The sequence below is a fragment of the Anabas testudineus genome, chromosome 23 (genome assembly GCF_900324465.2).
Source record: "Anabas testudineus chromosome 23, fAnaTes1.2, whole genome shotgun sequence".
NCBI lineage: Eukaryota > Metazoa > Chordata > Actinopteri > Anabantiformes > Anabantidae > Anabas > Anabas testudineus.
In genome coordinates, this window is record NC_046631.1 from 3,958,017 (window position 1) to 3,982,857 (window position 24,841).

Below are 24,841 nucleotides of genomic sequence, written 5' to 3' on the forward strand. Positions count from 1 at the left end.
TCTGCATTTAAACAGATACTTAAAGTAAACAATGTAAGTTCTATTGTAAAATATGACAGCCCTTCATATAAACTGGCGTAAGAGCTGCGATTACATCATTTGCACTCTTAAAATCACGTGGGGTTAAAATTACAAAGCACTGGGTCAATATAGCAGTGACACAATTACAGGTTATATTTACTCATAGGGAGAAAAACCACCCAAGAGGTTGCGTCAATTCAGTGAGCCAGCAGTAATATGTATGACATCAGTAACACCAACAGTGGGTCACTATGACCCACGGGTACAGTTTCCAAGTACGGCACAGGTGCCACATTATATGGACCCCACACGAGTTCAATTTTAACCAAGTGATTTCTTAAGGTGCATAAAGTAAATTTAAAGTATACGTGTTCTTATTGTTGTTACTGCTTTGTTTGCATTATGTACAGGGAAGCATCTACCTGTCTACCAATCCAAATGGGGGACAGCAGTATTCCAAGCTTTAAGGTACAAAAAACTAATTTAGTTGTGTTTTTCTTTTGTCCAAATGCCATTATGACACAGGAGCACCTACTCTCAGTAGCTGCTCCAGCTGCAGCATCTTGATGGTTTCTCGGCTTTCCTGACACTTAGAAATCCCCTGTGTTGCTCCTCCACATTGAAGATATTCCAGCGCCGCGCCTTGTCCTCATGTTGCCAAGAGCAGCACTAGAAGGCCCCGAGAGCCAAAGTCACTGAACGGCTTTCTTATTCTCCCTCCAAACACTCAGATAAAGCTCATTCTGAGGCCTTTGATTTAGCTCTCAACTCCACTTCAGAAAGAATAATGTCCATTTTCGGAGTGAATGACATCGCGCGCGCCTCTGTACTCGCCTCCTGTCATCTTCTTACTCCCGGTGCAGCCTGCTCAGCACAATCCACTTTCCCAGCTCACGCTAAGTAGCTGGAGCTTTGCTTGTTTTCTGACCCTGGACAACAGAGTGGTAGACGGCAGCCTCATGTAGAGATTAGGGTGGACATGTGCAGACACACACACACACACACACACTCAGAAGGATGAGTATTGGATTTTCAGATGTGTTCCAGCTCTCAGCTCCACTGAAAACAACCTGGAGTGGTTCGCTATAAATGTTTGTCTTGTCTTGATTCTTTAATATTACTCTGACGCCTTACACACAATGACCTTTATAAAACTGCACATGAGAGGACTGAATCTACTCATGCAATAGGAGTGTTTGGGTTAGAGGCCCCGTGCCCTTTACTGCTCTCTTGAGGAGTTCACATTTTTAGCCACTCAATCACGACCAAACACTGATTGGACTACGTGTAAACTGACTGGGACAGGTAAAAAGGATTATGGCTCACTCTGAGGACAGAGCGCTCTATGACTATTTCAAGACTCTGCGTTCTAATGTGAGATGTCTAAGGATTTAGAATAGTTGGAACTGAATCACTAATACTTGACTTTTTAAAGGAAAATAAAACCAGTGAATCAGTGATCATTTCTATATCCAAGCATGTGACTGAACATTGACAAAAATATGTAACAGTGAGTATAAATCACATATAGTAGAAAAATAAAAATTACTCCATCGGCCATTATCACACAGTGCTGTACTGTGGCTGCTTGTCACATTCTTATACTGTAATCTGGGATTATGCTGCAAGCAACCTTCTGCACCTGGAAGGAGGGGACAAAGGGACGGTCTAATCCCAGCCCATTGGAACAGACAACTAACTCTCTGAACGGTGAGCCAGAAGCAGGCGCCACTTTAAAAGATGTCTCACATGCAGTAACTGAGTCTAGCGGAACAACAAGAAAACTCCAGCTCTCTCTCGCTTCTGTCAGCCCGCTGATTCTGTAGCCCCTCCCAGAGGAAGTATGGGGACATAGCGGTCTGGGCAATGCTGGTGTGATGCTGGTGTTCACATGCACTTGAGTAAACGTGACTATTTCCTCTGCTCTTCTTTTTGCTGTCAATCAGGCAGCTGACCTAGTTATCCAGCTGTCCTCAAGTCCAAAGACCAAACAGGATGTGTCTGGCTTTGGAACAGTTTTCACTGACCACATGCTGACCATAGAGTGGACTTTGACTGAGGGCTGGCAGGCTCCACTCATCATGCCATTTGTGAACCTGTCACTCCACCCAGCCTGTTCAGCATTGCACTATGGTATACAGGTACGGGTCAAATACTAGTTTCACAGCATAGTACAGTAGTTCACAGTAGTTCAGTAGTTCAATCAGTGTTCACTAGAACACTGATCTGTCTGATTATCTCAAGGCCTCTCTTGTTCAAGCACATATATAGGTTTGTATTTAGAGATCGGTTTATTAATGCTTGCTGTTTTCCACTGTCTTACCTCCATGTTGTTTCCTTTCTCTTCTGTACAATGAGTTATTTGAGGGGTTGAAGGTGTACCGCGGTGATGACAAGCGACTGCGCCTCTTCAGACCGATGCTCAACATGAGCCGCATGGCGAAGTCTGCCAGGAGAGCTTGTCTACCTGTAAGAGGAGTGTGTACATAAGGAATACGGCTCAATAGAAGAATGAATGAATTAATGAGTGTAGTGAACTAATGTTTCTCCCCCCTTTAGGCCTTTGATCAGACAGAGTTGCTGGAGTGTATCAGGCGGTTGGTGGAGCTTGACCAAGACTTTGTTCCTCACTCAGACTCATGCAGTCTGTACATCAGACCAACATTTATAAGCACAGAGGTAAAGGTGGTTCGGGGATGAATGTGTAAAATAATCAACATGTTAACCACATTTCTGTGTGTGTATGTCTCCACGTCAGTGCTCTCTGGGGATAAAGAAACCTACTCGTGCCTTGCTGTATGTAATCATGTGTCAAGTGGGCTCTTACTTCAACAATGAAGCAGAAGCAGTCTCCTTGTGGGCTGATCCCAAGTACACGCGGGCCTGGAAAGGAGGAACGGGAGACTGCAAGATGGGAGGGTGGGTAGGCACATGCAGTATACATGTTAGTGATAATCAGTAAAATCCAGCATGATGACGAGTTTAAGTGCAGAAACATCTTCAGCACTACAACATTCCTCACTAACTGTTACAGCATGAAGTGCACTAAAGTCATCTGTCATGTAAAATAGTCGTTATTGTTATATTTGATTTCCTAAGGAACTATGGAGGCACGCTGTTTGCCCAGTATGAAGCAGTGGAGTATGGGTGTCAGCAGGTGCTGTGGCTGTATGGAGAGGACCACCAGATCACTGAGGCAGGGACAATGAACATCTTCTTGCACTGGATCAATGAGGATGGCGGTGAGACATATGAACAACGACGGCCAGTGGGTGCTCTAAGTGGAGGATGTGGATTATAATGGATTTATATGTGTAATCGGTAGTGGAATAATAGCAATAAATCCAAAAAACGTCCATTCACTTTACTGCAACACCTTTGAATAAAATCTTTTACAAATGTGGCACCTGCTGGTAGAACAGCTTCATTACAGCTCCGTCCAAATCTGGACATCTCTTTTCCTATTTGAGTTCAAATTGTCTCATTCATTTGGTGTTGTGTCTAAAAATGCTATATTTTTCTCAGAGGAGGAGCTCGCGACTCCACCTCTGGACGGCATCATCCTCCCGGGCATAACCCGGCAGAGCATCCTGGAACTGACCAGGAAGTGGGTGAGAAAGACACACACAGGACGCACGTTGGTGTAATGAAAGTCCACATGCATGATACACTTCTAAAACTTTTTTCTAGAAGTTTTGATGTTTTTGAACTTTTTCTAAATTTCCTGATGTCAGGGTGAGTTCAAGGTGACAGAGCGCTACCTGAACATGGGCCGGCTGTGCTCTGCTCTCGAACAGCACAGGGTCAAAGAGATGTTCGGTTCTGGCACTGCCTGCATGATCTGCCCCGTAGGACATATCGTCTACCACGGGGAGGTAAGAGAGAGGAGCAGACACACGCGCTGCAGCTTCACCTACACCAGCAGCTGCTTGTTTTAATATCTTAATGTGTTCACTTAGTGTTATCCTTGTTCTCATTATTTATATTGTAGCCACTAGATTCGCAGAGCAGACTATATTATTTAACCTGTGTCTTCTTCTTTTTTTGGGGGGCGGGGGGGGTTTAGAGCTTGCACATCCCCCATCAGGACAAAAACGCAAAGCTGTCTTCGCGGATAGAAAAGGAACTCACTGATATACAGGTTGGTGGATGCTCAAACACACAGAAACACATGCATGCATGCATGCACACTCACATCCCACAGATGTTTCCATTGGCTCAGCAACAGCTGGGTTGAACGGCTGCGTTCTTTACACTCCCTGTCACCCTCAGGACTCATTTCACGTAGTGATAGGTTACTTTAAATAAAGCCTTAAGTGATCACAATCTAGAAGGAAGGAAAGTGGAAGAACAGACTCCTACAAAATAAAAGGTAAGTGGAATGTCAGGTGTAGTAAGCTACAATAAAGATACTTTACGAGCAAATATTACCTTATCTTGCGTCTTCATAATTGCATTGCAGCCTTGTTATCTAAGTGGCTGTTATATAACTCAATGAGATAAACTTACCACTTTTTTTTTTTAACAAACCCCAATCGGTAGTTATTTATTGTACTTAACACCCGTTGCATGCTTTTTTTTTTTTTTTTTTTTTTTTTTGCCTGTAAGTACATTAGAAGTGAGATATCTTATTAGCTAATGAGTAATGATTTGGTAATATGGCCCACAAGCACACCACCTCTACAGTCTACACAGCATTTGTGTGTGTGCTGAAGGCTCGGCTTGTGTTAATGAGTGTGTTAAGTATTGCTCACTTTCTGTTATTGTGCAGGGTAATGAGCCTATTATTAGTAGGGGTATGGGCTTGAATGTGATGCTTGTTTTCTCACTGGGAAAGTGCCTCCTAAGATGTGTCTTAGTGCGGCACAGGCCAGATCTCCATCTTGTAGACAGAGATATAATAATAACAATGTTCCAAATGATAATACCCACAACTTCTTTTCCTTTCCTCTTCTTCTCTTTGCTCTACGTGTTTGTTTTTTCTGGTGCAGCCTATTACCGTCGCATATCTGCTCTCTCAGCCACCGAGGCCCTGTGTTCATGCAGTACAACATGTGTAGACCACACAGCTACAGCCCGTGCCATAGCATCGTCCTTTGTCAACAGTGCATCAGAGTGTGTGTGTGTGCAAGCAAGCGCGAGAGCAGTTGCCGGCCTAATGGCAAACGAGCGTGGCGAGTTGGAGATATGGGGCAAAGACAAACTCCTGAATTCTCTCGTTAAGCTTGCTGTAATTGCACAAACCCAATTATTGCCTCAGCCTTTTGTGATCTTCAAAGCCAAGATGCTGCAAATGAAGTGAACAAGTAGGGAGAGGAGGAGGAGGAGGACGAAGATTTAGAGGAGGGGAATAGGCGGCGGCAAAAGCTTAATGAACAATAAAATCGACAAAAAAGCTGTAAAACGCTGCGCTCCTGGTAAATCTGTTGACATTTCATTTGGAGGGAAGCAGCACAGTGTTATCCCCCCACCTCCCTCCCTCCAACAGACGCTTTTCCACCCCGCACCCCCACCCCTCTTGAAGACAACACTGTGCAACAAACAAACGAGTGGTCTGAGGCAGCAGATGAAAGATGGGTTTACTAAGTCGCCCTGCTGTTCCTCTTTCAAGTTAATTAGAAATCACATTCTTTTGTTTCCCCTTCGCAGGCGTTTATTTACTTTCTCACTTCGACCATTAGAACAAATTTGCAACATGAGACACAAATAATTGGATTTGTCTCCGCGGCTGTCACGGATTGGGGGAACATTTTGTTTTGATTTTTATTATAGTTCCTTTCCTCCGTTGTGTTGTGTTCTGTCGGCGGCTGAGTTTGCAGATTTGCTTGCGGATATTTGATTTTCATTTTTTGATTTGTGTTTCGCTCGCAATTAAGCAGTGGCAGACGAAAGAAGTTTAGCACTCGGTGGCTGGGATTTTTCTTTCTACTGCTAGGGCCCGTGAGGACCAGAGATTACAATGCAACCTTTTCATGACCTTTGCTCTCTTGCAGTACGGACGCACACCCAGTGGCTGGACTTTCTTGGTGTAGCAGTGATGAAGGAACCTTCAATGCACCACGTGTACAGCAATTACGAAGTAGTGTTTGTGCAACAGTGCAAGTTGTAGCCTGAATGGCTTCAACAGCTTTTAAACTTCTATTAATGACAAACACACAACTGTCCAAAGTAATTAACAAAAGTAGGCTAATATCTCATGCAACACTGCACAATAGTTAACAGTATGAACGTGTTCTGCTGCTTTTTCAAATGTTTTTCCACCAACGTTCAGGATATCACATGAAAAAAATGACATTTTAGTGAGAGTTACCAAGAATTTCATATTACTGGTGTAAGAGTTGCAGAGCAGCTATAAGGGGACTAATTAGTGGGTTTGGTATAAAGTATGAATTCACAAAACAAAGGTTTTTAAAGTGCTGTAAAGGCAAAGTGTGGAATTTACAACTAAAATTTTACATTTTCAGTTTTAACTTTGTCTTTTTGGCTTTAGTACGAGCAGCACGTTAGCAAAGCACAAGTATAACTTACAGTATTTGTCGTATAGTTTTAAAAGGCTAAATGAATACTGTGACTTTTTTCCTGTAATGTTCTAAATCCTAAACTACTTTGTTAGAGATGATACATACAAGAAATGTCATTTCTCACTCAGTTTGGCACAACTAATAAATGTACTGGAATAAATTTCTTTTGAATGGAACAGTGTGGCACAAATTAGTTCATAAGTATGTCATCGTTTGTCCGCTTCTGTTTCTTTAATAGGTTTGTGAACGTAAGAAGGTAAGTATTTGAAGAACACAGCTCACATCTGTATGTTTAATGCTAATAACTGACTGCTGTCAGGAAGGAGAGCCAGACATATCCACGATGCTTGATGATGCTGTGATGTGCAAGTGTTTCCTTGCCATACTGCACACACACACACACACACACACACACACACATACTCACACTCACAAACCTGCACTATAGAGAACCTGGAACAAAACCAAAACCATCAGCATAATGGAGGCATAACAGAAAGCCATCAAACTGAAGAGCACTTGGCTTTTTGGCTTTGCACACACACACACACGCACATCTACACACACACATGTACAGTAACATGTTTCAGGATGAACTGTACTGGTTTAAAAAAGGGGAAATCAGGAGGTTGAGTTGTGTCCACTACCAAATTTATGCCTCATTAGCTGAGCACTCATCTGTATTTCTGCCTATGAGTGCCATGGCTGCACTTGTGTGTGTGTGTGTGTGTGTGTGTGTGTGTGCAAGGGGGGTGCCCAGTGGCGTACTGGATGCTTTTTGGCTCTTTGTGAAGACAGCTCATTTTGGCGACAGTTCCTTCCTTGTGTGCAGTGGCACAGCTGGTGTAGGGCCCAGCGAGTGTGCATGTATTACACATATTTCAAAATGCCAAAGATCATCTAGCCTGCTTAATCTAGGCCACTGGTGAAATTACCACTGCACATATCTCCACGTCTTACTTATTTGTTTCCCCTTTCGCCTTCCTTTGACATGAGATGCTCACAAGACTTCAATAATAATAATTAAGCATGATTATTAAAAATATTTCATACTATTTTTGAATTAGTCAGTAGTTTCTCAGGCTCGTTGCTTCATCATTTGCTCGCGTGGACCGCTACAATTACACCTTGTTATCAAAGTGGCATCTGGAAAGGTGAGAACATGTTGCGTGATTGTTTAAGGGTGCAGCGCGTGGTGGTTTCAGTCAGAAACCAGTCCAGCAAATATAAGTTGTTACTTGATATTTACTGTGAGTTGACAAGTGTTGATTGGATAGTCCAGTCTGAGAGCTGATGATCCTCTGAGGCAACTACAGTTCATAACTACAAACTGACAGCTGTGATAGTGTGGAGTGATGACAACACTGGGCAGATGCTGATTTAACTCCATCTTTGCAAACATTTCTGATGTTATTGTGGTATAATATTGCTAGGAAATCTTTAAAGTCTTTTAGTCACCCTGAATATAAGCTGATATTAATTCTAATGCTGGGTAAGGTAAGGAAACGACCAACCTAACAAAGGGACAGACAAAGATGTCAAACAGCTCAATATACCTGATCATAACATAACAGTAAATTAAAAACATACTGTGTCAATTTCCCATGGTGTAAAGTTCATCACTTTTCTAGTGAGTCTTAGCACAGTAGTCAGGTGTCCATGTGACCCTTCCCGGTCTTTAAGCCATCCTACCAGTAGATACCTCTGAAGGAAGCAATGAGGACCAATATCCACAGTTGTCCATGTGTACAAAACTGTATCTAAAAGTTTACCTGGAGACAATACAAGGCCTCATCCTTTCAGATTAGTCACACACACATAATTCCCTCTTTCTGCTACTGGACTTTCACTGCAACAAAACAGAAAAGCACTGTCCTGGAAAAAACAACGAGGGAATTTTATCTTAACTAAAACCTTAACTGGAAAATACCAGTTTGATTTGATTAACTCAAACATTTTGGCACAGAGCAAGGGATGTGGATCTTCCCCAAACTTAATGTTTGTCCCAACCCTCTCAAATGACCCATATCAGCGTTTACAATTTACAATTTGCTAAATATTTTCCTCCAGTTCCTCTCATCTCTTTTCTCTCCCTTCCCTTCACAGAGACCAGGGTCCCCGGCAGGCCGGGCCCGTTCAGCCCGGAGACGGAGATGATGTTTTAATTGTCACTTCTTGTTAAGGCGGCCGTGACATTCACACAGGGACAGAGGAGAGGCGGTCGGTGTAATCAGAGGAAATGGAGAGAAAAAGAGAGAGAGAGAGGGAGAGATGGCACTCATTCAGCTACTAAGAGTGCTGTTTGGCTCTGAGCAGTGTGCCTCTTTCTCTCCCTTCCCTCTCTCTCACCCCACCGGGGCATGATCTGATTTGACAAGCGCAACGCTGTCATCTTGAGTTTGTCCCATTTGAAATTCTAATTAATGAACTCGGCGCCACTTTGTGTTTTTGTCGTTGTTTTTGTTGCGCTCTTCCCCTTCTCCTTCCTCTTCTTAGGCCAGTTTATCTTCTATTTGTCTTTTCTTTACCCTTCCTCCTTCCCTCACTCCTCCAGTCATCTTCAGAGGCAGTGTGAGCGCGGAGGCCGCCGGTCGCTCTGGGTGAGACTGTGGTCTCACACTACAGCAGATGATATCAGTGGCTTTGGGTCACCCAATTAGAATCAAACTGTGTGTGTGTGTGTGGTACATGTGTGTCTATTTGTCTTTGTTCTCATGAGTCCTAATGAGGAAAGAGGAGCAATGGCTGCTGATTGCTGTTGCTGAAGGGCAGAGCAGTGGTCAGCCTGTCTTTCCAGAACTTCACACATTTACTGTACACTCAGACACTGTGACAAGATAATGCCAACACACTGATACTGAACATATCAATAAAAAATATCAGAGGAACAAGTACAACAACAAATTAGCAACATGACGAATAATGCCAGACAAGATAACATAAGATAGCAGCTAACAGCAGCATATGGCAAATGGCAGAAGTTCAACTTGGTTAAGGTTAGAAAAAGAAAGCGGTTTGGCTTGATGGAGAACTTCACACAGCATGGGGTAGGCTCAAACTCGGGCCTTCAGTTCGTCAGTCCTGCATTGCATCCATCCAAAGTGCCTTTTTGAAAGTTCTGAATAAATTTAGGTCCTCATAAATACACATAATGTTGCATCAGAACGTGATGTTGCAGGGAGCTTTGCGTTAATATGGCATCAACCAAGTTTTGTTTATTTCAACTTAAACTTACAATGTCTCCTTGGAGTTTTTTATACATGCTGTTAGCACTTATTTAAAACAAGTGTAGCTATTTACATAACCTTTATAGAATACACTACTATTAATAGATACTAGGAGCTATTTCCCTGTCCATTGCTCAACCCTGCTCTGACTTTAAGGAGAGCTTAAGTGGGCCAGGGAGGACTCTTGTGTTGTGTCTTTCTTTACCAGCAGGGGGTGCTAGCAGCCTACAAACTGTGGACCTGCACACGGCTCTGCTTCACAGAAGTAGAAATAGAAAGGGAGGAAAAAAGGAAGAGGGACTGTGAGCTGTGAGTTTTTGGAGGCCTGCCAATCATGATGAAAAACCACTGCAGAACTAATCTATTTCCATGCCCATCCTAATCCACTAACACAACGATGGCATCATTTAATCACAAAATCATCACCATCATCACCATCATCTTCCTCTCCCTCAACCCCCCCTCCCCCTCTGCTGCATTAATAATAATAGTAATAATACAAAATATTTATTTTAAAAAAAATAAGAACTCGTGATTAAGAGCAGATTAGCACGCGCCTTCAGACGGACAGACAGACTGTGATGGGTTTTGTTAACATGAGAGTAACACTGGGTGTCAGTTGTGTGCGTTTGACATTACATCAACGTTATCCTCCTGCCGCTCATGTTATCGCTCTTGGCTTAGAGTTTTAGGGGACTTTTTAAACAGCAGCACCGCTTAAGAGCTTAGAGCAAATGGATGGATGGATGGGTAGATGGATGGATGAAGATCAGCGCCACACACACATGCACAGAGAGATCAGTGTCACTCACACCGCTTCAGCGCCAAAGCCTGATTTGCTTTGTGGTAAAAGCTGTTTTATTTCTCATCAGTGTTGTAATGGAGAGGCTCCGCTGTCACACGGCACTTGAAGTCTCATTTTTGCATTGAAGAGAAAAAATCAGCCATTTTGCTGCTGTGGGTTTTCACATCATTCTGTTCTAACTGCAGCTGATTTTATTTAGCCTTTTTCTGGGCGCTGATATTTTTGACACTGAACATTTATTGCTTCTATTGAACGCCAGAGAGACGTTGACACTTTTCCCTGCTTACAGTCTTTTTCTCCCATTGTAAAGCAGATGCTGGATGATGCTTTTGTCTTTGTTATTAAATGATCATTATTATAAGTGTTTTTTCTCCTTTACCTTTCACCCCCTTCTGCATGTTCAGTTAGTTCATTTAAGGCATTACTTGTGGATGACAAGGTTTACACATGAGGGAATGTGGCATCTATTCAGGGTGTAAGCTGAAGAGGTGAACACAGAATCACTAAACCCACTTCACTGTGAGATAACTATTATTACATTAACATGTTTCTCAATAGTGTTACTGTAAATGATTATATATAATACAATACAACGTGATATCATGAAACTCTTCATCCTGAGTTTCTGTACAAGCCCAAACATCACCGTCCTCTTCTCCTTCTGTGCTGTAACGCAACCAAGCATATGTAAAATTAGACACCATGACTCACAGCATGAAGTGCCGCCAATCTTCCTCCCAGAGGTGTCATGTATCTCTAATCACTGTCACAATGTCTCAGAAATGAAATTGCACTGATTTGTTGTTAAATAGTCACCACAAAGATTCAAATCTGTGTGCTTCTGCTTCTTTTTCCCTTCTTTTCTTTTTTTTTTGCCACGGGTGAAGCATGTACTTTATTCACAGGTGGGCACATTTTGTGTTAGAATGCAGCACACCTACTTATTATTCAGTGGCGTGCTGAATATTTTGTGTGTGTGTGTGTGTGTGTGCATCAAAAGGAGTCGTTGGTCCTGACGGTGAGTAATGTTCTCCAGGCCTGGCGGCTGGCACTGCTCAGTCTCCCTGCAGGTGGGAGTGAGTCACACACACACACACACACACATGCGTGTACACGTTCTTGCGCGCACACATACACACAGTGCCACCCATTTCATGCTGACCACCTCACTGTGCCAGCCCAGCGACCATGGCAGCCAACTGGCCAGTGAACAACTGTCTGTCCGTGTGTGTGCGCGCGCGCTTGTGCGTGTCTGTCTGTCTGCGGAGCAACAACAGCACATACCAGCACAGCAGCTAGAGTGAGGCTCTCTGTCTGAATCAGTTTGTGCTCGCTCCTTCTCTAACACACACACACACACGCACGTGCACACAGTCATTCTCTCTCATTACTCACACAAGTCTGACACATCCCTGCCACATGCCAACTCACATTAAGGTGGAGAGAAGGTACTTTTCTCTCTCCCCTCTGTTTGTGCGTCCTCACTTTCTGTCTCGACGTTTCTCTCAGAATTCAAATTGAAGCTGCTTTACTGTACAAATCATAGATGCATCGATTCGAGGCAGCACGGCAAATTAAAGGGGGATTCCACTGTGTAGCATGATTTGTCGCTGCACTTGTGGACTATGAAATTTGGAGACCTGGCCAACAAATTCATAAGTGCATTCAAGTGAATGCCTCTGTCGCTTAAGCTTATGTTACTATCATCCATCCATCATTTCTAACACATTTGAGAAAAGGATTGGTCTTCATCACCATCTAATGTGATCTACAGTATATGGTATGTGAAGAGGATTGAAGTGAAGTGTCCACCATCCTGTACAGCTGTAATGTCTTTAACAAATCATCATAGTACCACATCATAACTCTTAGCTGATGAGTCTATCTATTAGCTGTGTGTCCTTGATTGACAATGAACTGTGAAAATGTGTGTGTGTGTGTGTGTGTGTGTCACGCCCTTTTCCATCATTTGCTAATCAGGTTCCATAATTTGCTCCAGTGGAATATTGAAATATGTCTGCCAGTATTTGTATCACTCTATCATGGTTGAGTAAATGGCGATGTGACAGGCATGGATAACCCACCAGACATGACGTGATAGTGAGTGTGCGCCTCTGTCTTGCTGCATGTGTGTGTGCGTGTGTGTTTAAGTGTGTTTTAATGATGTTCTGTGGAATCGGCGATGTATGGTTGCCTCTGAGCGCGGATAAAACACTTAAACACAGTAATTGCCATTTACTCTCAGCTGTGCTGGCGTTCCCATGGGAGAGCACAGTACTCGACGGGTACCCACCCCACACACACACACACACACACACAGACAAATGCGAACTTACATTTTATTTTAGATCAGCACCTCGTCTGTCTTACTTTCATCTGGTTCACTCCTGAACTGCTGTGTGTAAGTGTGTCTACACAGCTGAGGTCTTGCAACCATCATCAATATTACACTCTGCCCTAAAGGCAGCTGATGGTTTTCTGGGTTAGTCCTCCTTGCTTTTGTTTGTCTCTCCTTGAAATAAGGGCTTGTATTCTTTTTTCTTTTTTTTAAACTATTCATTTATTGACTTATGCTGGAAAATAAAACAAAGTTCTAAGTGAAACAATGAGTGCATATGTGTGTGAGAGAGAGACAGAGAGGAGGTGAAAAGAGAGAGAGAGGTGTGTTTCCTGGTGTATAAATTAAGAGCACATAACTTCTCCTCCAGGTCACTGAAACAACAGAGGCGTCACCAGCCTGCCAAGTATGAATGTGGGGTGCAGAAAGGCACATAAATGACCCATTGTGTGTGTGTGTGTGTGTGTGTGTGTATGTGTGTGTGTTTGCCCTTATCCGTGTGCACAAATGTGTGATCATTTATACGCCTCTATACAAAATGTTGTGTGTGCAGAATATGTGTTTTTTTGGTACAGCTTGTGTACGGTCAATGTGTGTGTGTGGGCTCCTCAGTGTGTGTGATTAGTTGATCACTACTTTATATTCCCCACAGAGGAATAAAGAGAGTATTTCCACTGAAAAAACAACCGCACACAAAGGGTCCTTTGACAAGGTAGTGTGTGCATTTGTGTGTGTGTGTGTTTGGACAGAGGGGGGTTGGCGTGCAGGTCTTGGACCCTCTGAACTCCCCTCAGCTGTGACCCACTGCTAGCGAGCCTTGTATGTGCATGTAAAGACAATAAAAAAAAAGTTAAGAAGACAGAGCTCTGTCCTCACTTTCATGACATGTGGATGATGCTGTTTCGCAAGTTCATTGTCTCCGTGTTGTTTTGTTTTCATTAACTGTTCTGAGGCGTTGCACAAGCTGCTTCTACTTTTGTTCGTGATTTCTTACGTTTCCCGTTTAGCACCCCCAAGGAACCTACCTAACATTTCCACAGCTTGCTGAAGTCTGGCTGTGAGGTTTTCATGTGGGTTGAGAAGCCAGTAACAGTAATAACAAGTGTAGTCACTGTGGATGAGAAAAACCTAATAAAATGGTAAGTAGGGAAAAAATAAATATTGTTTCAAGTGCTGAAGCCCATCACAGAGCTGCAGGACCAAATACGATGTACTGTTAGTTAAAGCTGCACTGAGCAACATTTTTATTTGAATGCATTTTCATACTGCTATGAGTAATGTGAAAGGGATTAAACACAGTGACAATCTTACCTCACTCAATCTGCAATTCCCCTTTAAGCACTGAAGCAGTTTAGAGTCTTTCAGCTGATTGTTTTTAGTTGTAGCTTGTTCTCTACGGGCTCATCGGTTTTCATTAACATTTTAACATTAACAATTGAATGTGATTGTGATTCTGATTCATTCAAGTGCACATTTAGTGCTTAGTGTGATTATTATTATTATCTTTTTACTGTAACTCCTGTTCAAAAGTGAAAACACCTTCAAACAAACATACTTAAGTAAAAGTAAAATTGCAGTTTGCAAGAAAAAAAAATATAGTAAGGAGGGGAATTTTAATTTGTTTCTTCCCTGAAAGTCACAGACAGTAACAGGTGAGTGAACACTGCCTCGAGTCTATACTTACTCTTCTCAGTGACTTGGCAGAGCAACCTTTCTCTAGATGCTGTCTCGTGTGTTACTTTGTTTTCTATAAAATGTATAATTTAGGATAGCATGTACACCTTGACAATTACAGTAATATGCACATACTTAAATACCAGTCTTATTTCCATGTATGAGACACCTCCTGTTCTTTTGTAGGACATGAACAAATGTTCTTTCTTTATCCATCATTTCTCTTTCTCTCTCTCCCTCTCTCTCATCTTGCTGTCAGGGTGTAATGCCATGTTTCACCAGTGTCACCAAGTGTTAATACCTTAGCTGTCATCACAAAATCCCATGTCTCCTGCTCCAGCCCTCTCTCCGCCCCTACCTATATTCATCTATATCTGTCTTCAGATGCTCACATCAAAGGTGGCTGCACCTCCATCCCTCCATCCCCTTCAATAAAGACAGCGATTAGTAAAAGGTAGCCAGACAGACTGACAAACAGACAGATAGATGCTTTCCATTTTCCCCGGAGATCAACGCTGTACCACACACAGACAGGCACACAGGGGGATTATTTGGAAAAATTCCAGGGCATTTGTTCCAGAGTGGCACCGCGGGCCTCTGAACACCGACGATTCAGCTAATGTCACTGTGTGAAAGCATCAATCTGTCAACAAAACCCTACTTTGTAGGTCAAAAGGCTTTCAGCATAGCAGCAAAAGATAGAAAAAAAAAAAAAAAACAACTCCACATTTCACCAGTGAGTGAGAGAAAGAGGCCTCGAGTGAGACTGAAAAGAGAAAATTGTTACCATTACCTTGGAAAAGCAAAAAGAGTACAGAATAGAAAATAAAATCTCCATGAGGAGGAATAATCAAGATGGTTATTTTTCCGCCGGATACTGCTGCTCCCTTGCATTATCAAAATTGATCGTGCCTATAATTTTACAGGGGGAGACACTGAGAAAGAAAGAGGTGCAGAAGGCCTTATTGTGTTGGGACATATCAAACACTGTGATATTGTAGCAGTTAAGTGGCAATTTTGTTAGGTGCACGCAGATTTGTTTTTTCCCACAGAGTGATGAAATTTTATGCTTTTCTTTTTTTTTGGTGACTTTAACTGGTGACGGGGACACAATCGAGTATGTGTGGCTGTTGAACGTGCCTTTTTAAAATTTCTATTTCATAAGTTTGGACGATCGTACACCTATATCTAAAGATTTCCTTACTGTACCTGTTTTTTTATGAACGCTTCATCGTCTTGCTAAGAATGGACTCTGATGGAGACAAAACAGGAGAGATGACATCAACAAACCAAAGAGAGTTTGTGACACACATGTGAACCCATGTACAAATACACACCTCTCTGCCCTCCTGAGGTGCACTATCTGCGGCAGGAAGTCCCATGCAGACACTTCCTGTTGGTCCCAGGAACAATGGCTATTGTCGCAGACCGCGCCGCTCCGGTACGCCATGACCTCACCCCTGCGTCTCAGCTGGCAATAAATCTTCCACCTTTAAATGGAACAAGCGATGATAGATTAATAAGGTAACGGCGCCAAATGAGTTAAAAAAACAAAAAAAAAAAAAAACATAACAGCGGGGTTAAATACGGTAAAGGACGTAGGATTGAGGCAAATGTGTTTGGTCGTGTTTTTCTAAAATGTTGGAATTGTTCAGGCACTTTTCTAATTCAACAGCAAACTCCTGACCCAGTCAAACACTGGCCTGAAATGTTTTCCAATAACTCACATGAGTTACAGATGAACAAGAGCTTCTTAAGTATCTTCTCCAGCCACTCCACATTCCCTACATTGAACAGTGCACCATCCATAAACTGTTTACACTGCGTCACATTAATAATAGACAGGGCTAGAATAAAACCTACATATGAAGAAAGATATTTAAGTCACTTTAAAGTGGCTCTTCTTATAGAGTGGTCGTTGAAATATTCATCTGAATTATGCAGGTATCTCAATTTTCTTTGCTCAGTTTGTATGACAGAAACATTAAACTGATTATTTATGGTTCAGAAAGATCAAGAGTCATATCATTTCCTCTCTGACAACTTGTGAAACTAAAAATGTTGTTGATGCTGAGGTGAAGCATCTGACAGGGGCCGTGCATACTCTACTGTAAATGTCCAAATGATGTTTGTACGAGTTTCGAGCTGCGCGGTACAACTATTACCTTGTTCTGCAGCTGGCGCTTCGCTGTAACAAACTCCCGTTTTTAAGGAGTATGATCGTGATGAAGTGAGCTCATATGGCCACGCGCACGTCTGGTCGCACAGAAGGAATTAAGCAGACATAACATGCGCTTCCACAGACAATCCAGGGATTCAAACTTCTGTGCTGCAGCATGAAATAGGAACTCTCTTGATAACACATGAAGAGAGAAGCGGTGAGAAAGAAAGAGCATTGTGTTCATTAATCAGCTGATGACACAGCTCCAGTGGCCTTACTAGAGTGGGAACTAATGGAACACAACCAAGCTCCCTTACCTTATGTTTAGCACGATCCTCGAGGGTATTAGAAAAGGGTTCCAACATTCGACAGAGCTTTTTTTTTTTTCTCTCTCTCTCTCTCTGTGTGACACATTGTACGTGTGTGTGTGTGTGTGTGTGTGTGTGTGTGTGTGTGTGTGTGTGTGTGTGTGTGTGTGTGTGTGTGTTCCAGCATCCCTTCGTCCCCATCTGTACAGAGCAGCTGCCGTCGGGATGCTTCTGGGGATTAAACGCCCCTCTCAAACACAATCTGCCTACCCCACCACCACCACCACCCATCTACATCTTCTTCACCTTTCCACTTCCTTCCATTTCTCCCTCTCATCTCCCCCTTTCATCGTTTCGTCTCTTCGCCAGTGCCGCCTCTCTCGTTCGTCTCCACCCCTACATTTTGAAGTCCCAATGCAGATTTGAGCTTTAATGCTGCACTGTTACACACACAATGAGTACAGTGTATATGAAAGATGTCACTCATTGTAACATTTACTACCAAAATGACGGAAACTAGTTATACGCCATATATCTCACTAACATCAACAGAGATACAGAATAAACATACACAAGCAGGTTAATATCAATGACAACACTGCAGACGAATACATTAGCTTGCCACCTCCCACTGTCAAAGTTTAATTGCACTCATTTTTGCTTTCCTTCATGTAGGTTCAGTTTTAAGAGGTGCCACCACGTGTCCAAATCACATGTTCTGGATGGCATCAGGCGCTAATATTTTTTTTTATTAGTGTCTTTATTAGAATTCAACTAGGAAATATGGGAATAGTTATGGAATAGCTATTGCAGGTAAATCTGACATGCGATCTGGAAAAATAGGACTAGAAGTTTCTCAGATTGTTCTTTGAGAGACCAGAAGAAGTCCAGCAGGGACGTGGTTCAGCACCTGGTTGATCCTTCCATAGTCCGAAGAAGGTTGATCAGAAATGGTCTTTGCCAAGTTTTTATGTTTGTAGTTGCGTCAGTGTAAAATCTGAAAATCATAGCACTGCTAAGAAACTAATCTAATGTTGTCTTAAGACTTTTGCACAGCACTGCATGCTTCTGCACTACACACAGTATTTGTGATGCGATTAAATAAAAAAACGAAATACTTGCATACTCACTGTGACTAGCATTTGAGAGGTTTAGTTTTTGGACGGGACTGTTTTTATATGTAAAAAAAAATATATGCATGTTTGTGAGGAAAAACTGCGTGACAGAAACAGTAAAGTAAATGGTGTGCACGTGTGCGTTGAGTGCGCGCGAGCATGGCTCGAGGGTTGGGTGAGTTTTACCCTACTGTCAGAGAGAATGTGTCAGATTTCGACTCCTTTGTTCCCTGTCGCGGAGCCTTGTCGTTACGTCTATCTGTGTGTGTGTGTGTGTTTGCCTGCCATCCCTGTCAGCTTTAGTTATTAGTCACTAGCTTTGTCGAGAGGCGCCTTTTTTTTTTCCAAATAGTTTTGAAGTAATAAACCCATAAGCAGACAGATGTAAGCTGGGGACCAAATACAGACATATATTAGGCATTCCCCTGGATCCAGCAAGCTGCTTGATGGGACATAAATGCAATCATATCCTTTCTTCCAAATCCCCCACAGCTTTTACATTCTCCCATCACCACTGCCGATACACTATTGAGATACAGTTGCTGTACACACTACTCTAAGTCATTTGAGATAATTCTTATGTATACCATATGCCTTCCGTTAAATTCTGACACATTGTATCTCTGAAGTGCCGATAAGACATTTGAGTGGAATATAGCGAGCATTGTGGTCCAAAGCGGCGTGTGGGCTGCAGTGCTGGACCGACTGCAAAGAAAAAGCAGAATGAAAGAGGGAAACTGAGCGGGCACATTTTGAAAAAAGGTTATTCAGAGTAGCATGTCACAATCCAAAAGGGAAGTGAGGTGAGCTTTCCGAGTTTTGAAGGAAACCTGTCAGCGTGTGGGAATGACAACGGGATGGGTTAGATCCCATCTGCCATCCAAAATGTAAACCTTTTGAAATCATTATACTCCTATTACTGTAATTGAGTTGGAGAATAATACCAAATGCCTCAATAATACCAGATTATGAATTCATTATGATATGCTATGATAATGCTGGCCAGATGCTGCTGTTTTGTCCACCCTTGCAAATGAATCTAATCCACGCTGGACATCTGACAATGAGGTTTTCATAACCTCCGCATGACTTTGAACAGGTTTTCGGTTCCATTCATTAGCAAAAATTAAATAAATAAATAAATACTAATGAAGCCCTGAAATAACACAGGAAGTCAAAAAGTGGCTCCAGCATGATGGTTGTGGGGTGGGGAAAAGAAAATCCCCATTTGCAAAAGCTTGGTTATTTCAGTGCTTTTGTAATTGAGTCACGTCTCAAATAATCACTATTGTTCCACTGGAAATTCACCGTTTTGGAAATGTTTTGATATTTTTTCTGCAAAGGTACGATATCTCAAAAACAAAACTCATTATGATTATTATTACATTTTGCTCCTATCTAACGTAAAACTGCTGTTTGTTTAATGTACTGATATGAATCAAAACAGTAATTTGTTGAGCAACAGGGAGAAATTATACAAAGAGGAAGTAGAAAGGCTCCCTAAAATAAATTTTATTTACGTGCTCAACAACAGTTCCTTCATCCTTTAGTTACAACATGCTGTACCTGTACTGTCAAATCTTATTATAGTGATAATATGTAGAACAAATAGCTTGATAATGACAATAATACTTTAGTTCCACTGTGTCGCTGCTGCCTGGTGTCTGTTGCAGGCACACACAGAGGTGGTTTTGGAACAGGAAGCGCTGCCTTGACCCTTGCTTCCTCCATTGCGCCTTGTTTATGTTCCAACGACTTCCTGCATTTCTCTGTCATTTCTCAGGCTTGGAATAGCACGGTCGACGGATGGATATATCATGACATATTGTCTGGCAGAGCTTGTATATGTGTAGAAGTAGCACTGAAAGCCGATGGGAGAGCTGCTTCCTAATAACCGTAGATTGCTGCGGTGTAACTGTAATGTTGGTTTGCAGTCACTAGAGGGTGATTAAGCCTGAGCTTTGTGAGCAACATTCAGCTGGGGAGAACCAGTACATGACAGGAGGTAAGATTATTGACATGTTTCATAAAAGAATCTCTGCACTGTGTGAAATGTACTCGCCATTCAAACTAAATGTTCTTTTAAATGCTGAATTTGATTCATACATGCCTACATGCACATATAAAGGAAGTTAATTTAAATGTAATCTCTAACAGCAATGTTCTACTACCAGTGTTAAAATGTTTGCACTCTTCTCTATAACAAAATGGTAACAAATTACAATATGAATGTGTTTGTGTGTGTGTCAAGATGTGCGCTCCATTCTTGACATCCTGGTTCCCTGTAACGCAGCCTACAATTAATATCTTTATCGGCTTTACAAGCTAATTAACAGACATCCTGTAATAATATCATCCTTGAAACAGGAGAAGACGACAGTATTTGTGCACCGACTTGATCGAGTCACATAAATTCACTTGATCCCAGAGTTCAAGTGTTTTCTGTTGAGACCAGTGAAGAGATTTACTGGTATTTTTGCTTTGAAGGTGTCTTAAAGAAACAATGGAGACATGATTATCGACATCATGAAGGAGAAATTAATGGACTTCTAGAGAAGAATGTTTTTGTGTTGATCTAATTGACTCTGCTGCAGCTTTTAGTCAACTGAGAACAAATTTGAGCTTATTGAGGCCACCCAGTGCCTCTGGTTTGATCAGTGGTGCCTCATCTTGAAAAAGGGGCTGTTTTTTTGGAGGGGGGGGGTCATGGGGACATCCATGTTAGGCCCCAGCAGGGTGTCATTTGGCCAGGTTCTTAAGCTTTAGTCCCCTTGGATCTGGTGCAGGCTGCCAAATTCTGAGAAGGTAGCTGTAAAAGCAGTCAGAGAGTAAAAGAGAGTACTACATGGTGCTCAGTGTGTGTGTGTGTGTGTGTGTGTGTGTGTGCCCATTGTTTTTGTTGATAATATCAAAAGACAGGATGCAAAGCTATTTTTAGTTTGCATATTTGCCAGAATGAAATCTTGAATTATCCCTTTGAGACACTTAATTCTAACATTTTTTTCTGTGCAGGCTTGGATCACACCAAATGTTTTATTCCTGATGGAAATTTTAAATGGATCATAAAAGTGCATATATGGCATCAAGAGAATGATAGAGAGACAGTTTTTTATGCTCAGAGAAAAAAAAGAAGAAAACCTGTAGCTTTAAATAAAAGTTTTGATTATGAATTTCTCCCACAATATACAGCAACATCCGTGAAACTATATGAAGGACAGTTGAATGAACTGAAGTTTGAGGTGGAACATATCTGAGCTGAGGGCAAAACAATCCAACAGGTAGATATAAGACTCAGACGTTAGGACACACAGACTGACAAAGTCACCCACAGATGAAAAGAGAGAGAGAAAATATGCTACAGAGAGAGTAAAAGAAAGAGAGAGAGAGGGAGAGAGAGAGAGAGACTGTTCCCTGAGCTACCTAGCTGTAGAGAGGAGAATGAAATTGGAGTGACATCCCAGTTACTGCTCTTGACATTTGTGCATCGTCCAGGCGCGTATGCGCAGTAAAAGCCGCACCTGGGGGAGGTTTGCTGTGTGTGTGTGTGTGTGTGTGTGTGCACGTGTGCTGATGAGGTAAGCGCAGCTGAGGACAGACAGTGAATGAATAATAAAGTGTGTCAAACCTGACCTATGCGGTCACTCTTATTTAGATGTTCCCTCATTTGACCTCCTCTCCATCACACACACACACACAAAGACAAAGCCTCTTGTGTGAGCTACCTTTAGAACGAGGTGACGCCAGTGAGTGCCTTTGTTTTCTCCTGCTTTAACATAGAGTAGCTGTTGAACTGTAAAACGGAATTGGACAGAGATCAACCATATAATATAGTTTGGACAACCTTTGAAGTGCAGCCGCTCTGCCCCCTCGCTTTTGCTGATTGCCCTTGAGCCCTTTTACTCCTCTGCACAGGCATTCTGTGGCATTTACAAGGTACAGTGGGCAGCAAAACACATATTAGAAACAAATAAGCATACATGGACGGAGAGAGATTAGTACAGTGAGTGCGGCATTTATGGGGTTGAGTGAAACAGTGATGTTTTAGTAAATAAAAAGCTTGTATTTGTAATGGAATTAATTAGCTAACTAAGAGCCCTATCCAGAGATATGGCATCACTTTTATATTCCCTAATTGTCTTTTATAAGCTACTCACTCTCTATTCCTGACTGTAAGATCATGGCCAGAACATTCAGTGCCTTAATGTTCTGATGATGGTGGTGAGGGACGCTGTCTGGCTCGTCACGTCAAAATCTCCCATGGGTGTTCGGTGTGGTTGCGATGTGGTAAAGATTGGGATTGCGAATGAACATCACATCGTTTCCATACTTGATAGGGATTACTGTCAAGTTAGAGCTCATCCCTGTTTCCTACACAAATCAGCAGCAGTGTGACGCTGTTGAGGTGCAAGACGTGATGTAGTTCAATGAGAAAGTAGCAGGAGAGAATGGCAGCAACAGCATTTACTAGGATCCCTAGGAAAAATTACTAGACGACATACTTTAAAGCACTAGTCAGGTGGCCATATGATCAGTGAATGAGGCTTTTCAGGCTGTAATTACTGATTATTCCTGTTCACACTGTGCATCACAAAACATTACTTCCTAATGCAATTTTACTGTAAGTGATGGGGGACAAAATGAAATGTTGCCATTTAATGCATGGTTACATTCTCTATTTTCTCCAATTTGAGCTGGACAAATGATGTGTCTATTTTACAGAGCATTACATCATTTTTTATAGTTTATAGTTTTTATGTTTTTAAAGTTCGGTTTGACAAATGAGTTTTGACCACTATAACTTGTAGATACTGTATTGTGTATGTCACACAATCCCGTGTGGGATGAATAAAACGTTTCATTCAACCCTTTCATTGCAGCACATCACACAATGTACCGGGAAACTCAAATAGAGAAAAAATAATGTAAACTTAGAAGATCATACTTGAAAATATTTGAACTTAACCCTAAGCCCAACACTTTAAACTCCAGTCGATGACCTTTTGTGTTTGGTGCCAGACAAGGCATTGTTCAGTGGATCTTTTTGCTAAAAAACATCCACCCATCCATTATCCACACTGCTGGGGCTGGAGCCAATCCCAGCTGTCATTGGGTGAGAGGCAGTGTACATCCCAGACAGTCTACCACAGTTTTTCTTTTTTTTTATTTGCCGAAAACAGCCAATTGAAATGGGATTGTCATGTCAAATTGTGGCTGTAAAACCAAAACAGTGAGTTAAAATGTTACATAGAGCTGAGTGGAACTGACTCTTTCACTGTATGATGGTTTGTCTGTACAGTAGCAACAAACCATTTCTAAAATGCTAAATACAAATCAATTTATTAGTGCAACTAATAGGAGAACAGACGCAATATTGGTGTAGTTTGCTATCCTGCTATTCACTCAATGCAGCCAGCAGAAACGTGGCTTGCTCAAGCGGCTATGTTAAATGGATAATAAAGCTTTGTGTGGAGTTGACACACATAACAACTCCTGATACTGACACATTAAAAGTTATCTCTCTTGACAGTCTCCAGCTGCATCTTGCTTCAGGGCACAATTCGCCCACTATGTTTTCAATCCTGTTTATAAAATTAACTCTGACCAATATGCTCCCCAAATGTATTACACAGCCTGTGGGACCAGTGTAGACTGAAGTTGTTAAATCCTGGGGTGCAATTGAATTTCATCATTATAATGCATCATAAGAAAGCCTTATCTAGTCTTTTGATACACTGAAGGGTAGAGGTTTACAAATGTTTTGAGTTTGTAGATCCTGGTGGTTTCTTTTGACTCAGTGGCAGTGCCTGTTGTGGAGAGGAAACAATTTGATGTTACCTCCCCTTGGTGTCTCAGCCTTGTGTAATTTGCCCAAACCTTGGTGTGCATGTGTGTGTTTATGTGTGTGTGTGTGTGTGTGTGTGTGTGCATGCATGTGTGTGTAATGTGAAGTGAAGTGAAGAGAGAGCGGGAAAGAGGTGGAGTGGCGAGAAAGAGGCAGAGAAGTGACACAAATCAATGTGAGCACCCAAACCACCATCACCAGCAGCAGCAGCAGCCTCCCCCCCGACCTCCATCACCCCTCTGCCTTTAGTTGGAAGAGACTGAGAGATAGAGTCACAGGAAAGACATTTTCTTCAACAACGCAGCATCCGGTAAGTCTTTACAGAGATAGCAATAGCTCCCACCATACACAAGTTGTAGAAGCGGCTGCAACGAGAGCGCGCTGGCAGGGTGACTCGGCTCCTCAAGCCACAGAGCAGGGCAGACGGTCGTGCTTTCCCCACCAACACCAGCTCCTCTCTGCTGCTTCTGTCATCGCTGCCTTCTGCAGCTGCAGCAGAGTAAAAAAAAAATAACGCTCAGTGCAGGACGGCAAGAGAGCCGCCGCCGGTCGTCCTCCATTCATAGGTTTTAAAAAACCTGCTGGGGATTAGGGATTGGAGTGAGAGAGGCTTTTTTTTTTCCTCCAATCATCACTCTGCCTCTCGGAAAGCAGGAGAGAACTGGTGGATGAGTAGAGGAAACAGAGAGACAGAGAAGTAGAATAATAGTTCTCTGTGAGACATGACATTATGTAGAAACTTGTGGTATTTGTGATGTTGCTGTCCTTGTGTGGGTTAACTGTGTCTGTGGTATTTGTAAGAAACTTTCAAAATGACTATTTTAGTGGT

The 24,841-nt window shown here is 42.2% G+C and overlaps 2 protein-coding genes across 9 annotated transcripts in view; both read left to right on the plus strand.

Annotated features, from left to right (window-relative positions):
• The first annotated feature begins 459 nt into the window (after window positions 1-459).
• On the plus strand, window positions 460-6,053 carry bcat1 (branched chain amino-acid transaminase 1, cytosolic). The gene is made up of 10 exons (XM_026363627.1): window positions 460-489; window positions 1,968-2,162; window positions 2,380-2,490; window positions 2,581-2,700; window positions 2,780-2,940; window positions 3,121-3,263; window positions 3,547-3,632; window positions 3,756-3,896; window positions 4,088-4,162; window positions 6,015-6,053. The coding sequence occupies exons 1-10, from the start codon at window positions 460-462 to the stop codon at window positions 6,051-6,053; spliced, it is 1,101 nt and encodes a 366-aa protein (XP_026219412.1).
• A 13,901-nt stretch (window positions 6,054-19,954) lies between these two features.
• The window catches only part of sox5 (SRY-box transcription factor 5), a 184,448-nt gene continuing 179,561 nt past the window's right edge, over window positions 19,955-24,841 (plus strand). For 4 of the 8 annotated variants that reach the window (XM_026363645.1, XM_026363648.1, XM_026363644.1 and 1 more), the window contains exon 1: window positions 19,955-20,175. The gene's annotated coding sequence lies outside the window, so the exon portion shown is untranslated. Of the gene's footprint in view, window positions 20,176-24,119; window positions 24,323-24,841 lie in introns of those variants that run through there. The other 4 variants (XM_026363642.1, XM_026363646.1, XM_026363643.1 and 1 more) reach the window with 2 other exon arrangements.